The 14,690-nt window shown below is 43.4% G+C and overlaps 1 protein-coding gene across 1 annotated transcript; it reads left to right on the forward strand.

The window, feature by feature from the left end:
* Window positions 1–1,968: 1,968 nt before the first annotated feature.
* LOC308332665 (cytochrome c oxidase assembly factor 3 homolog, mitochondrial-like) lies at window positions 1,969–10,456 on the forward strand (the record flags this gene model as incomplete). Its single annotated transcript, XM_080788675.1, is given in 3 exon segments — window positions 1,969–2,190; window positions 2,192–2,195; window positions 9,032–10,456. Coding segments are annotated over 3 exon segments (330 nt in total). The 3' UTR covers window positions 9,136–10,456.
* Between the last annotated feature and the right edge of the window lie 4,234 nt (window positions 10,457–14,690).

Below are 14,690 nucleotides of genomic sequence, written 5' to 3' on the forward strand. Positions count from 1 at the left end.
ACACACACTCACTCTGTGAGTACAGCCATTAAATAAATGGATTACATATTCCGGGCAACTGATAAAAGCGTCAAACCAACCAAGCATATAATAACATAATGGTATAAAATAGAGTTCACTACATCACAAACCTTTAGACCGTTTAACTTGTATAAATATATAACAATAACAAACAAACAACAAAGTGTTCCTCCTTCCGACTGTGTGTAGTCAGGTGTTGCGTCACGTCACCGGCCCTACGTACCTGTCGACAGGTGCGGGTCAGGAACACACACCGGCAGGACGGCAGAAACTCCACGGACTGTCCTCCTATCTGTTAATAATGTTATTATGAATATTATTATATGAATAATAACATCCAAGCGGAGTATCAGTGGCAGGGCGGCTGTCATGTGCTCGTGCGTACAGTGCGCGGTGCGAGTCGCGACGACGCCATGTTGTTGATGATCCTCGTCGTCATAATAAATAAAAAAAAGTGTGTGTGTGTGTGTGTGTGTGTTTTTTTTCCTTCTTCCTCAGCCTGAGAAACTAGTCTGGAGAGAACCAACCTGATGACTGGGAGGTGGGAGGGGCTGAGCTCTCTCTCTCTCTCTCTCTCTCTCTCTCTCTCTCTCACACACACACACACACACACACACACACACACACGCTAGCTCTCTCTCTCTCTCTCTCTCTCTCTCTCTCTCTCTCTCTCTTGCTCTCTCTCTCTGCACACACTGTGTCTCTCTCTCCCTCTCTCTCTCTCTCTCTCTCTCTCTCTCTCTCTCTCTCTCTCTCTCGTATACTCATGTAAAAGTATCATGTATTCTACAGTAGAAGTATAACTAAAGTTTTAACATAAATAATGTCTTTACAAAGTTTACAACCCCCCCCCCCCCTCTCTCTCTCTCTCTCGCTCTGCCATCCCATCCGACCTGTTTGGAACCTGTTCGGTTCGAGGAGAGGAGAGGAGAGGAGTGGGGAGGAGAGGAGAGGAGAGGAGAGGAGAGGAGAGGAGAGGGGGGGGAGGGGAGAGGGGAGGGAGAGGAGAGAGGAGAGGAGAGGAGAGGAGAGGAGAGGAGAGGAGAGGGGAGGGGAGGGGAGGGGAGGAGGGGAGGAGAGGAGAGGAGAGGAGAGGAGAGGAGAGGAGAGGAGAGGAGAGGGGAGGGGAGGGGAGGGGAGGGGAGGGGAGGGGAGGGGAGGGGAGAGGGGAGGGGAGGGGAGGGAGGAGAGGAGAGGGGAGGGGAGGGGAGAGGAGAGGGGAGGAGAGGGGAGGGGAGGGGAGGGGAGGGGAGGGAGAGGAGAGGGGGAGGGGGAGGAGAGGAGCCACTGGGATCATGGATGCATTTAGCATGGCATGGCATTCATTCATTAATATGCTAATGAGCTTGGCTGACGGCAGTTGGCACACAGTAAATGGTCGACCCGTCCTGACAGGTTCACACCTCCCCTCTGCTCCCCTCCCCTCCCCTCCCCTCCCCTCCCATCACCAATCCCCCCCTCCCCTCCCCTCACCATCCCCTCACCATCCCCTCCTCCCCTCCCCTCACCATCCCCTCCTCCCCCCCTCCCCCTCCCCTCACCATCCCCTCCTCCCCTCCCCACAACATGTGCAGGCAAAATGACTACCAACCCTATGGCTATAAGTGTGTCTACTTACAACATGTGCAGGGCAAAATGACTACCCTATGGCTTAAAGAAGTTAAAGTGTCTACAACATACATACAGATACATACATACAGGGCAAAATGACTACCCTATGGCTTAAAGTGTGTCCTACAACATACATAATACATACATACAAGGCAAAAGGACTACCCTATGGCTTAAAGAAGTTATAGTGTCTACAAGTTCTACAACATACATACATACAGGGCAAAAGGACTACCCTATGGCTTAAAGTGTGTCTACAACATACATACATACAGTACAAGGCAAAAGGACTACCCTGTGCACTAGACCGTCTGACATCTGCACTGAGCAACAAACATGGCGGACAACAAGCAGGCTGCTGCCCCACCGGGCCCGGCAGGAGAAGCCCCCTTCGCCCGGAGGATCGTGGACACGTCGTCCGACAACCAGGAGGGTCTGTCGGCCGAGCAGGTCCGCTTCATCCGGAAGACGGAGCTGCAGCAGTGGGCGACGAAGAGCCAGGCGCTGCGGGGACGGAACGTCCTGACGGGGCTGGGAATAGGAGCCGTGGTGGCGGGCCATATGTATCCTTGAGACCTGTCTGGAGAACTACAACTAGAGAGAACTACAGCTTTCACGACGTCTGCCGTAAAAGGCGCAGATCTACAAGCCGACAGCGCGTCGCTAAGGTCGCTCCCGCGACGCGCTGTCCGGCTTGTAGATCTGCTCCTTTTTACGGGCCGGCGTCGTTCTTTTGCGACACGGGCAAGGTGAAATGTTTGAAATGGAATTGTGTTCCAACTTCCACTATAATAATAACTCTATGGTTGATACGTTATTGCTACAAAACCTGTACATTCAACCTCTTCAGTCATTTTGGGCCATAAACTATTAGGAGTTGGAACTAAGGATGAAATTAAGTCTGATAATGATGATGATAAATGGTTCCACTTCCACCGCTGCCAACGAGGGCTAATATTGATACGTTTTATTGCTACAAAAGCATGTACATTCAGTCATTAAATATTAAAATCATAAACTAGAAAGTTGGAAAGATGAAATTAAGCCTGATAATGTTGATGTACCGCGGCGTGCGATCGTGTACTTACTGTATTGCATATTTAAATATAAAACATTTAAACCTTGTTATAAATGTAGTTTGCATTTGAAACGTCAGAGTCACATGGTTTATATTTAAACACTCCCTTTGAAAGGTTGTGTAAGGTGACGTTGTGTACTTTACTGTACAATGTGGACTCAGAGGAACCTTTTTATTGTACATTTTTAGACTCACCACATCTCAGGAAATTATAACATTATTGTACTTTTCTGAGTGACTAATGGAGTGGCAGATCGATTATCGAGTACTTTATTAAACAGTATGCAAATAGTACAGTGAGTGAGTGGTACCTACAATACTATGCTAAAAGGATAACACAACAAGCCCTCCTGTAGGGCCTTCATTATGGCCATTGTGGTCCCGTTTATTCAATTCATAGAGACATTTAATTGTGTAGAGCCTACAATTAGGCTTTACAGCAGGGCAACAGGGTTGTACGTGTTTGACGCGTGCAGTAGTGTGATTAATTCAATGTCCAGATGTTTGTCTTTCTTTCGATATGTCAATCCATTTATTGTATACTCAGCAGTAGTAACATTTGTAAATAAACTGAAAACTGTTAAACAAACAAACGCACTGAAACTATAATGACCACGCACGGTCGAAAACTGTCTTGTCTTCCCCTGTCGCACCTGAGTGCCATCAGAGGGACAGGTAAATGAGCGTTTCCAAGACAACAATCATCATGACGTCATCGTACAGAGAGACATCGTTAACTTCATCATTAATTAGTGTAAATAAACAAAACAAATAAACAAAAAGCATTTTGGCTCCAACACACCGGCCCCTAATTGGGAAAGGCAGGATGCCGTGAGCAATTCAAATAAATAACAAAGGGAGCCAATAATTCATACAACACTCAAACCCTCTGCTTCGTGGATCAAGCAAAGCTTGGTTACTGGTCTGTCCAGTGTGCTGGTTTTTGGGTTTGACCCGTGCAGAACGCACTAATCTGGCCACTCGTCCTCTGGTTTCCATAGAAACTCAGGGCCTTCAATCCACCTTCTGTTGGTCAGCAGATCATCCACCTTTACTCCTCTGTGGCGTCTGCAGAACACACAGTCAGACAGAATCTTTCTTGTACCTGCGTTGGCACTAGTGATCCAATATGTTCTCTGCAATCTGGAGAGAACATGCTTCCTTCCGCCATGGCCCACTTGTTCATGGATGTGCTTCAGTATGAGAGTGGATATATGGAGGTCTTTTGTGAGGATAACAGGATGTTTGGATTCCTCAGGCATTGCTGCCCTACTCAGCCTTCCTCCAACTCTAAGCAAACCATCCTCCAGAATGGGGTCCAGTTTATCTATGGGACTGTCTTTCTTCACTTCACCCAATCCAGATGTCAACACAGCAAGTTCATCTGGGAACCTTTGCTGCTGAGTGAACCTGTCAGCTGTGGAATGATCATCTGGCGTTAAATGCTGGCTTCCCAATGCAGCTCTAATGCGCTTCATTTCTTGTTGAACCTTTTCCGCATTTTCCTGTTGAGCCTTTTCCGCATTTTCCTGGTGAGCCCTTTCCGCATTTTCCTGTTTCAGCTGGTTTCTTTTTTGACTCATGTTCAATAGAGTGCTCATATCATCCCTTGACATTTCCTCTTTGTCTTCTGATGATTTCTCATTGCAATCATGGTTGTACTGATTGTGCAGCAACTCCTCCAAATGCGTTATGGAGGTCCTGTTGACAGTAACATTCTGATTCTGCTCACTGTAGCCACAAAGGGGACCATTAATGACCCACCCCAATAGGGTCCTAATGGCATATGGCCCATTGCCACGACTGTTCACAACTTCCCACGGTTCAAGCAGTTTAGAGGCATTGGTACCTATCAATAACTCAACGTCAGCTTGAATGCGTGGAAGAACAACCCCATTCAAATATGGCCACTTAGTCAGCTCCTCTTCTTTAATCATGTTACTGGTGGTTACAGGCATTTTCTTCTGAGTGTAGACCTTGGGCAGGTCAAAAAACTGTTCTCCAGTGAGGCTTGAGATTTCCAGGCCCGTCAGCATATAGCTGGAGACAATTGCCTTTGGGCCCATGGTTAGTAGGCCGATTTTGGCTTTCCTTCCATTCAGATTCAACTTTTTCATTAGGGCCTCTGAACAAAAGGTGTCGGTACTGCCGGGGTCAAGGAATGCATAAGTTTCAATTATTTTGTGTCCCTTGCTGGACTTCACTTGCACAGGTAAGATTGACAGAACACCACTGCTGTCACCGGCCCCTGTTTGTCCACAAGTTTGCAAAGAGACCTGTAGATTGCTCACTGATGTGTTGCTTGCTCTCTCTGTTTGATCAAATTCAATATGAAGAAGACTGGGATGTTTTTTGTTGCACACCTTGCAAGTCAAACGGTCAACACAGAATTTGCTTAAATGTCCAACATGAAGGCAGCCAAAACAGATTCCTTTTTGCTTGATGAAGGCAACCTTGTCCCTATGTGCCTTTTTCTCCATCTGTGGACATTGATCAAGAGTGTGGGTTTTAGAACAGCATACACAAGTGGTGGTGTTGTGAGCAGATGCATTACTTGAACTGTGTGTAGATCCCTCTTGGTCTTCTACTTCAGGGGTTTCAATAGTAGTGGCAAAACTGTCTCCCTTGAACTTGTGTTGGCCCTGTGACTTCATTCTGTTCATCGGCTTTCCTGGGTTGCCTGTACCCTGTGTGGGATTCTGAATGTCCCCAAAGACTGGATCAGACACAATCTTCACCTGGTGCTCAATGAAAGCTACAATGTCTGTGAATTGTGGTCGGCGGTGATGCCTTTCCATTATACCACATGCAGAGACTCTCCAAATATCTCGTAGCTTATATGGGAGCTTCGAAATCACAGTTTTCATGTTGGCTGGCATGTCAAGTTCCCTCATATACTGTACAGTCTCCATGGCATTGCAACACTGGCGAAGGAAGAGTGAATATGCGCGAAGGGATGTCAGATCTTCAGATTTCAACAGCGGCCAGTTGAGCACCTTCTCCATGTACGCTGCTGTGATCTTGTACTCATCTCCAAAGTGTTGCTCAAGGAGGTATTTTGCCATGTCATAACCTCTGTCTGGCTCCATGTGTTGACAGCTGCGTACAAGTTCATTGGGCTGACCCTTGGTGTACCTTTCCAAGTAGTACAGACAGTCACCTTTGTTGCTTGCATTTCTCTCCACACAGTGTGCAAAGGCCCTGACAAAGGGTCTGTATCGCAGAGGATCCCCATCAAAATATGGAATCTCTCTGGGTGGCAGTAAATGAGAGGTTTGCTGTTCCATTAGCATTGCCGTAATGTCATTTTGTTTTTGTAGCAAGTTGTATACAGTTGAGGTTTCATTTGGTTGCTGTGGGGGGTTTGAAATGAGTGGTTGCTGCTGTTGTATGAGTGGTTGTTGTACACCTGATTGTGGGGGTTGGATGTATTGTGTCACTGGTTCATAGTCTCTGGCTAGGGGATTGAATGTGACTGAAGGTACTTTTGCCCTTGTGGCTTTCCTGAAGTATGAGTCCATTCCATCAGATGGTGCGTGTGATGGGGTTTGGTGACTGGGGGATTGTAGCACTGCTATTTTGGCATTAGCAGCTGCCAGTTGTGCATCCAGTTCCATACTTTCCTTCTTCTTTCTTAGTATTTCTTTTTTTTGTAACATTTCTCTTTGTAGCATTTCTTCCTCTTCCTCAATTGCATGCCTTTCCTTTAATGCGGCAGCACTCACGGCAAGGGCTGCTCTCTCTGCCTGTGCCTGCCTGCAAGCTGATGAGTTGCTGGACCTGCTGGACCTGCTTGTTCCAGACCTGTGGCCTTTATCAGTGGACTTTGAGCTTTCAACATTTGAAATACTGTCATTGGGATTGATTTCAACAACATCATTATCACTTTGCCCAGTTTGTTTATTTGTCCAGTCATTCACCTCATCAATAAAGGCATGAACATTGATCATTTTTGCCTTGAACCAAATGTCATGTTTCTCTTTTTCCTCAGGCTCAATTAGTGGCAACAGAACACTCTGTGTCTCTCTTGCGTACTGGGCTATGTGGAGATATTTCATGAATGTTGATTGCACTTCCTGTTTGCTTCCTCCTCTTTGCATTAATTCCTCAATAACTCTCTGCAGGTTGGATGCCTTGTTTAGTGTAGATTTTCTCTCCCTTTGTAGCCAGTCAATTTTCTCAGCTAAGGCCTTTGGTGTTAATTTCACCTTGCGTTTTGTGATGGTTAGGCCCACCTGTGATTCCCTTTCACTGTGAACACTTTGGCCTGTGGTGGTCACATTGGAATGCGTTTCAATTTCACTGTGAACATTTGGACCTGTGCCGGTCACATTGGACTGTGTTTCAATTTCACTGTGAACATGTTGACCTGTGGTGGTCACATTGGACTGCTTTTCAGCCTCTGTGGACTGTTTTTCACCCTTTGATGGTTCAATCATTGCAACACCAGTTGAGCTTGTAATGTGCGATACAGCCACGGGGGGCTCTCCAACCACATTTGACTCAGTTGGACCCAGAACACCATTATCTGGTTCCATTATTGCAACTAACCCAAAAGTGTAAAATGTAAAACCAGTACCTTGTTATTTCACAGTAAAAACACACAGTTATTCATCACAGTTAAAACCATCACATTAAAACCTTAAGACCTTATAAAACGTATAGGAGTTGAAACCCATAAAACCACCAATGCATTGGATTTACCAGAGCGCTTGTATTTGACCCCTTTTTCTTCTTTCTTTCTCAAAGTACATCTTTGTGTGCACACGTTTGTTTTATATGGCCATATTCATATACCAGCTGGTAGCGCTACGTTACCTTTCTGTGCAGTGTGCACAGAGGACCGGCCCAATTCAAACTGGGAAAAGCTCCCAAGTGCACAATCAAGCACGGGGAAGTTGAACTGCTCCAAGCACTGCGAGGAGGGCGGGCAGCGCGGCTGTCCGCTCACCGGGACGTTCTGGCTGGCAGTGGCTGCGCTGCGGTGCTGGTCCAAGCGTCGTGCGCCTGCGAGGCGGGCGTGGTGCCGTCGGGCTGGCTGGCTGCGCTGCGGTGCTGGTCCGAACGGCGAGAGCCTGCGAGGCGGGCGTGGTGCCGCCGGGCTGGCTGGCTGCTGATCCGACGCCGTGTCCTTCCGAATTGGTCCTGGTCCGTCCCAGTTTCGCACAAACACAGCGAAACGAGTGCCTTAAGCAACGATCACGGTCCCGCTTCCAACGATCAGCCGTGGCGTTGCCCACGAAGATCCTCTTCTTCCCAACTAAACTCAACTTTCATTAAACTAATAGTCCTTGTTTCTAACGAAGACTAGAGTTTTCGACAATGTAGAGCCTACAATTAGGCTTTACAGCAGGGCAACAGGGTTGTACGTGTTTGACGCGTGCAGTAGTGTGATTAATTCAATGTCCAGATGTTTGTCTTTCTTTCGATATGTCAATCCATTTATTGTATACTCAGCAGTAGTAACATTTGTAAATAAACTGAAAACTGTTAAACAAACAAACGCACTGAAACTATAATGACCACGCACGGTCGAAAACTGTCTTGTCTTCCCCTGTCGCACCTGAGTGCCATCAGAGGGACAGGTAAATGAGCGTTTCCAAGACAACAATCATCATGACGTCATCGTACAGAGAGACATCGTTAACTTCATCATTAATTAGTGTAAATAAACAAAACAAATAAACAAAAAGCATTTTGGCTCCAACAAATTGCATTATACAATATACCGGTACCTACAGTAATTATACAATTTTCACCACGTGTAACTAACCAGCAGCCCCTGGCAGGAATGACTGTCATAATACATTTACATTGATTCTGGACACAATTTACATATTTGGATCAATGGTATGTCAATAGCCGCAATTTGCAACTCTGGATTTGTTTTAATAATTGGATGAATCTAGAGTTGCAACACCCTCCATTGACTCCCCGCTCATCCAATTTGCGTTTGCGATCTGCTTGTCTTAAATTACGTTAAACTCACCAACATTGCAGCTGTAGTCTACGGTGGATTTTTATGAAAAACAAGCTTGGCAGATTGAAAGAGGATAATTCAAGCTTGGACTACAGCTGCAATGTTGGTGAGTTTAACGTTTAAGACAAGCAGATCGCAAACGCAAATTGGATGAGCGGGGAGTCAATGGAGGGTAATTGCAACTCTAGATTCATCCAATTATTTAAAAAAATCTAGAGTTTGCAAATTGCGGCTAGGATGTCAATAGATTCAACAATATAATGAAGGCTCTACTGTAAATGCTGTCCTTAGTGTCAGCTCCTATGTGCTATTGGCCTTAACAACGCTACCCCCCCCCACAGACGGCTACACCTTCTATAAAGTCTCCCAGGAACGCATTATGGACGAGATGGACGAAGAGGCCAAGCGGGCGAGGGTGGGCGTGCCCAAGACGGATGCCAACTGAACTGTGTGTGTGTGGGGGGGGGGTGCCCTGATGGCTAGCCTTCTGGACTGTCTGTGGCTGTGTGCGGGTGCCCCTTAACGTCACGCCAGGTTCTGGACTGTGTGCGGGCGCCCTTTTACATCATGCCATTTTCTTTTCATTTGAACGACCCTCAGTTTCATATGCACTTAGACACGGACCCCAAGTTTAGCTATTTTCTTAGTTTTTTAATCTCTGGGACCCCAATCTGCACTCTAAAATCATCAGTCTTTATTTCACTCTGAGAGTGTACAAATTGACCCATAAGGGTGCATTTGGTTCCATCTGTACACTCTCTGAGTTAGACCCTTATGTATAAAAAAACAAAAACGATGCATAACATCTCCAGCAACAGAGAGAAGGCACTGAACTCTCTTCCAAACCTGCTGATGATTGAGTTGCTGCTGGACAGTGTCATGTACAGTGTTTTATGAAGTATGATGTGTGTGTGCTGCTGATTTTGAGAACTATCCTGTATACAGTACGTGTCTAATGTCTCTCTAACTTGTGGTTGTGATTAAAAACAGGCCCGTCGGTGAATTAGAAAGCATTTAGGCTCCACTTTCAACTCTAAAAGCGACAATGTGATTATTACGTCCCGAAACCACCTGCAGTTACGTACGAGACGCTTGGGTGCCGGATCTAATATGAAGCCCAGCCCCAGACCACAGCAAAGGGTCTCCATGCAGACCATTCCATGGAGATCCTTTGGCGTGGTCTGGGGGGCCGTTGAATTGAACCCTTTGGGTCGCCGCGCGACAGGACAGGATATGACAACACCGCTGGGGCCAACGCTGAAACCGCCTCCACCCTTTGGTCGTGTGTTCTGGGCTTCAAGTTCAGCATGTGAAAAAGAGTCAAATCTGCACGCCAAAATGATGCTTGCACTTATTGGGGAATGTATGTCGACTTCTCAACCTTTTTCAACGAGCTGGGAGGTGGTTCAATTCGTTGCCAAACAAATACAAATGCATATTTTTGGTGTGCAGAATTTTATTCTTTGCCACTTTTCAACGAGATATATATTAAATGTTTTTGGCATTGTAAAATGAAGTTCAGAGGCTGGCGTGCACACTACAATTAATAATAATAATCATCATCGTTAACAGTTCATTGTGATAACCATCTGCTCACGTGAGCCAGTCAAGTTACTCATGTTGTGGCCTTGTGACCACCTAGGGGTGTTCACTGTTATCGCATCCCCACCAGAGATATTTATGTTGATATAATATAAAGTAATGATTTGTAAAAAAAACTATAAATGTATTTGTTTTGTTACAGAGTAATAAATGATACCCAAATGTAGGTTGTGTTAATTGTCACCAGTGGCGTCAGAGATGGAAGACAATTCAAGGAGGGCGAACGTTACATTAGCAGAAAATGACCGATCTACAAGCTCTACCTAGCTCTAGCTCGACCCGTTGGTGTGAGTTTGTAGATCGGCTATTTTCAGCATAGATATTTAGGGCTGTATTTTGCGTGTCTTAAGTACCAGGTCTTATTCCCTAACTTGAGTAAACTAAAGACCTGGAGGCGTGATCAATGCCATTTGGCTATTCTGAGTGGCCAAAGAGCATTGACCACGCCTCCAGGTCTTTAGTTTACTCAAGTTAGGGAATAAGACCTGGTACTTAAGACACGCAAAATACAGCCCTTAGTGTAGAGAGCCCTTGGGTTAAGCTAAGTATTGGGTATCTGAAACCTTTTGTTTTAAATTAAATTAAGTGTCATGTTCTTATAATTTCTAGATGGTCAGCTGTGCCATGTCAATGTTTTAATGACGCCACATCAAAAATTCCAAAGTTTTGTTGGATTCTTTTAAAATATTTTCCCCACAGTTTTAATGTAGAATTATGTGGTTGTAATTTACATACAAATGTGAGGGACTTCATTTATTTGACTACATCCTTTTCTTATATATATATTTTTTTAATTTTAAACCAAAAATCCTGTCTCAAAGGAGGTAAAAAGGGAAAAGAAACTTATACAGTGAGGGGGAAAAGGGGGGATTCAGATTTTACGGGGGCCAGTTTCGAATTGCAGCCGTCCGTAGGTGGGGCCATTTTTTCCAGGGAAGGAGAGAGGAACACATCCACTGTGAGATGTGATGAGTAGTGATATGGCTGACTGAGTAAAATAAAACAATATACCTGAAAATAGATAGCTATAACTGAAGAGCAATTTCCGCAATTACCATTTCCGCAAATTCCATTTCCGCAAATTTCCGCAATTTCCGCAATTTCCATTTCCATCATTTCCGCAATTACCATTTCCGCAATTTCCATTTCCACCATTTCCACAATTACAATTTCCGCAATTTCCTCAATTTCCATTTCCGCATTTCCGCAATTTCCATTTCCACAATTTCCATTTCCGCAATTTCCATTTCCATTTCCAACTATTAATGGCAGCTGGGTTTCATCATTCAAATAAAATAGAATTCTGTCCGTTTAGCTATAAAATTATGTCAGGGAATAGGGATACACAGTATATGTCTTTCATTTGCATTGCATCTCCCCCCCCCCCCGAAGCTTTTATTTTCGTTCGAGTAATAGTACAACTCTAATAGTATTACTTATAATAATGTAATTAAAGATAACTTCATTCAGATTTAATTATTTTTATTTCATTTTCCAGATTTTCTTTTCTTCTTTTTTTTAGATTTTCATTGGTGGGCCAGTCATAATGGTCCCGCGGGCCTGAGGTTGAGTATCACTGCCATAGAGTATTAGATCACAGCCCGCAACCATGCAGTCGCTTGGTGGTGTAATAATAAAAACTGGTCCTCTGGCTCCATCTACTGACGGAAGTGAAAACAACATGGGCTTTCACAGGAGTTAGAAAATCATCGCACATTTTGAACATAACACAGCTTGTAGATCGTTTTTTCCCCCCCACAACGTCTGCTTCCTTCTATTACAATTTGGCTGATGTTTGACCAGTTTTCTTTTTTTTATATAGTAGATGAAAGTGAATAAATATTTAAGACTCATCCGGATATAGTTTTACTTGCAAAAAAGAGATTTCAACCTTACTAGCCTACTACTTTTTACTTATTATAAAAAATATAAATAAAATCTTATATTTAGTCGAATAAAACTACACTAAACACTAAAACATTCCAGGTGACTAAAAATGTGAGTAGACTAAATCACTAAAACTAAATTAAAATGATCGAAAAGACTGACTAAAACTAAGATCATTTAGAGGTTTGTAGATCAGCTATTTTTGCTACGACATGCATTGTGGAAACCGTCGAAAATAATTGCATCCCAGAATGGACTGAATAACTTGTCACACTCATAGAATACTGTTGTATAAATGTAGCATGTTGGCTTATGTCTAGATACTTCACTAAGATACCCATGTACCTGTCTAAATACTTCACTAAGATACCCATGTACCTGTCTAAATACTTCACTAAGATACCCATGTACCCGTCTAAATACTTCACTAAGATACCCATGTACCTGTCTAAATACTTCACTAAGATACCCATGTACCTGTCTAAATACTTCACTAAGATACCCATGTACCTGTCTAAATACTTCACTAAGATACCCATGTACCTGTCTAAATACTTCACTAAGATACCCATGTACCTGTCTAAATACTTCACTAAGATACCCATGTACCCGTCTAAATACTTCACTAAGATACCCATGTACCTGTCCAAATACTTCACTAAGATACCCATGTACCTGTCTAAATACTTCACTAAGATACCCATGTACCTGTCTAAATACTTCACTAAGATACCCATGTACCTGTCTAAATACTTCACCAAGATACCCATGTACCTGTCTAAATACTTCACTAACATACCCATGTACCTGTCTAGATACTTCACTAAGATACCCATGTACCTGTCTAAATACTTCACTAAGATACCCATGTACCTGTCTAAATACTTCACTAAGATACCCATGTACCTGTCTAAATACTTCACTAAGATACCCATGTACCTGTCTAAATACTTCACTAAGATACCCATGTACCTGTCTAAATACTTCACCAAGATACCCATGTACCTGTCTAAATACTTCACTAACATACCCATGTACCTGTCTAGATACTTCACTAAGATACCCATGTACCTGTCTAAATACTTCACTAAGATACCCATGTACCTGTCTAAATACTTCACTAAGATACCCATGTACCTGTCTAAATACTTCACTAACATACCCATGTACCTGTCTAGATACTTCACTAAGATACCCATGTACCTGTCTAAATACTTCACTAAGATACCCATGTACCTGTCTAAATACTTCACTAAGATACCCATGTACCTGTCTAAATACTTCACTAAGATACCCATGTACCTGTCTAAATACTTCACCAAGATACCCATGTACCTGTCTAAATACTTCACTAAGATACCCATGTACCTGTCTAAATACTTCACTAAGATACCCATGTACCTGTCTAAATACTTCACTAAGATACCCATGTACCTGTCTAGATACTTCACTAAGATACCCATGTACCTGTCCACACCCACAACACCAGAGGGAGTGCAACAAACCATGTACAACCCAGATTCGGCACAAACAAGGGACTAAATTATTTTCGCTCCTATGCCACCTAAATGTGGAACGCCCTACCAACAGTCATTAAGACATGCAAACCCCTTCAAAACGGCTCTCAAAGGACACCTATACGGACGGCTGCAATTCAAAACTTTTTCATGTCCAATATATTTGTATTTAAGTTCATAAAGTTAACAATTGTAACCAAATAATAATAATTTTAAATATACCTTTTCAGGATTCCAATATTCAATTTAAATTCCAATTCCAATATTAAAAAACATTCAGGATTACAAAAAAAATAAAGAAGCTAAAATGGCAGATCTACAAGCTCGTGCGCACAAGTGCGTGTGTATGTGCGTGCATACAGAAAGGTGAATGACCCTCACCACAAAAGGTCACATCCAAAATAATTTTAGTTATTTTATTAACAATGCTGTATTCATTAATGTCATTTTGGTACAATGTAAATACAACAGCATTCATTTCACTTTCTTGAAATGACATGAAATGACATAAAAATTAAATGAATTTAGACAAAATACAATGATGTTCAAAGCCCTTCATTGGAGTAAATGTAAATAGGACTAAATGATCATTAAAACGATACAATATACATGTTTAAATGTTCTATCGATCTCCGACAGGCACTTGGGATTGAGTCGAAAGGAAAGCAAAGGTACTATGTTTACCCAGGGTAACTGGACTAAGGAAAGGAAAGGTACTATGTTTACCCAGGGTAACTGGACTAAGGAAAGGAAAGGTACTATGTTTACCCAGGGTAACTGGACTAAGGAAAGCAAAGGTACTATGTTTACCCAGGGTAACTGGACTAAGGAAAGGAAAGGTACTATGTTTACCCAGGGTAACTGGACTAAGGAAAGGAAAGGTACTATGTTTACCCAGGGTAACTGGACTAAGGAAAGGAAAGGTACTATGTTTACCCAGGGTAACTGGACCAAGGAAAGGTACCATGTTTACCCAGGGTAACTGGACTAAGGA

The sequence above is a fragment of the Protomyctophum bolini genome (assembly GCF_963924005.1).
Source record: "Protomyctophum bolini genome assembly, chromosome: 18".
Classification (NCBI taxonomy): Eukaryota; Metazoa; Chordata; class Actinopteri; order Myctophiformes; family Myctophidae; genus Protomyctophum; species Protomyctophum bolini.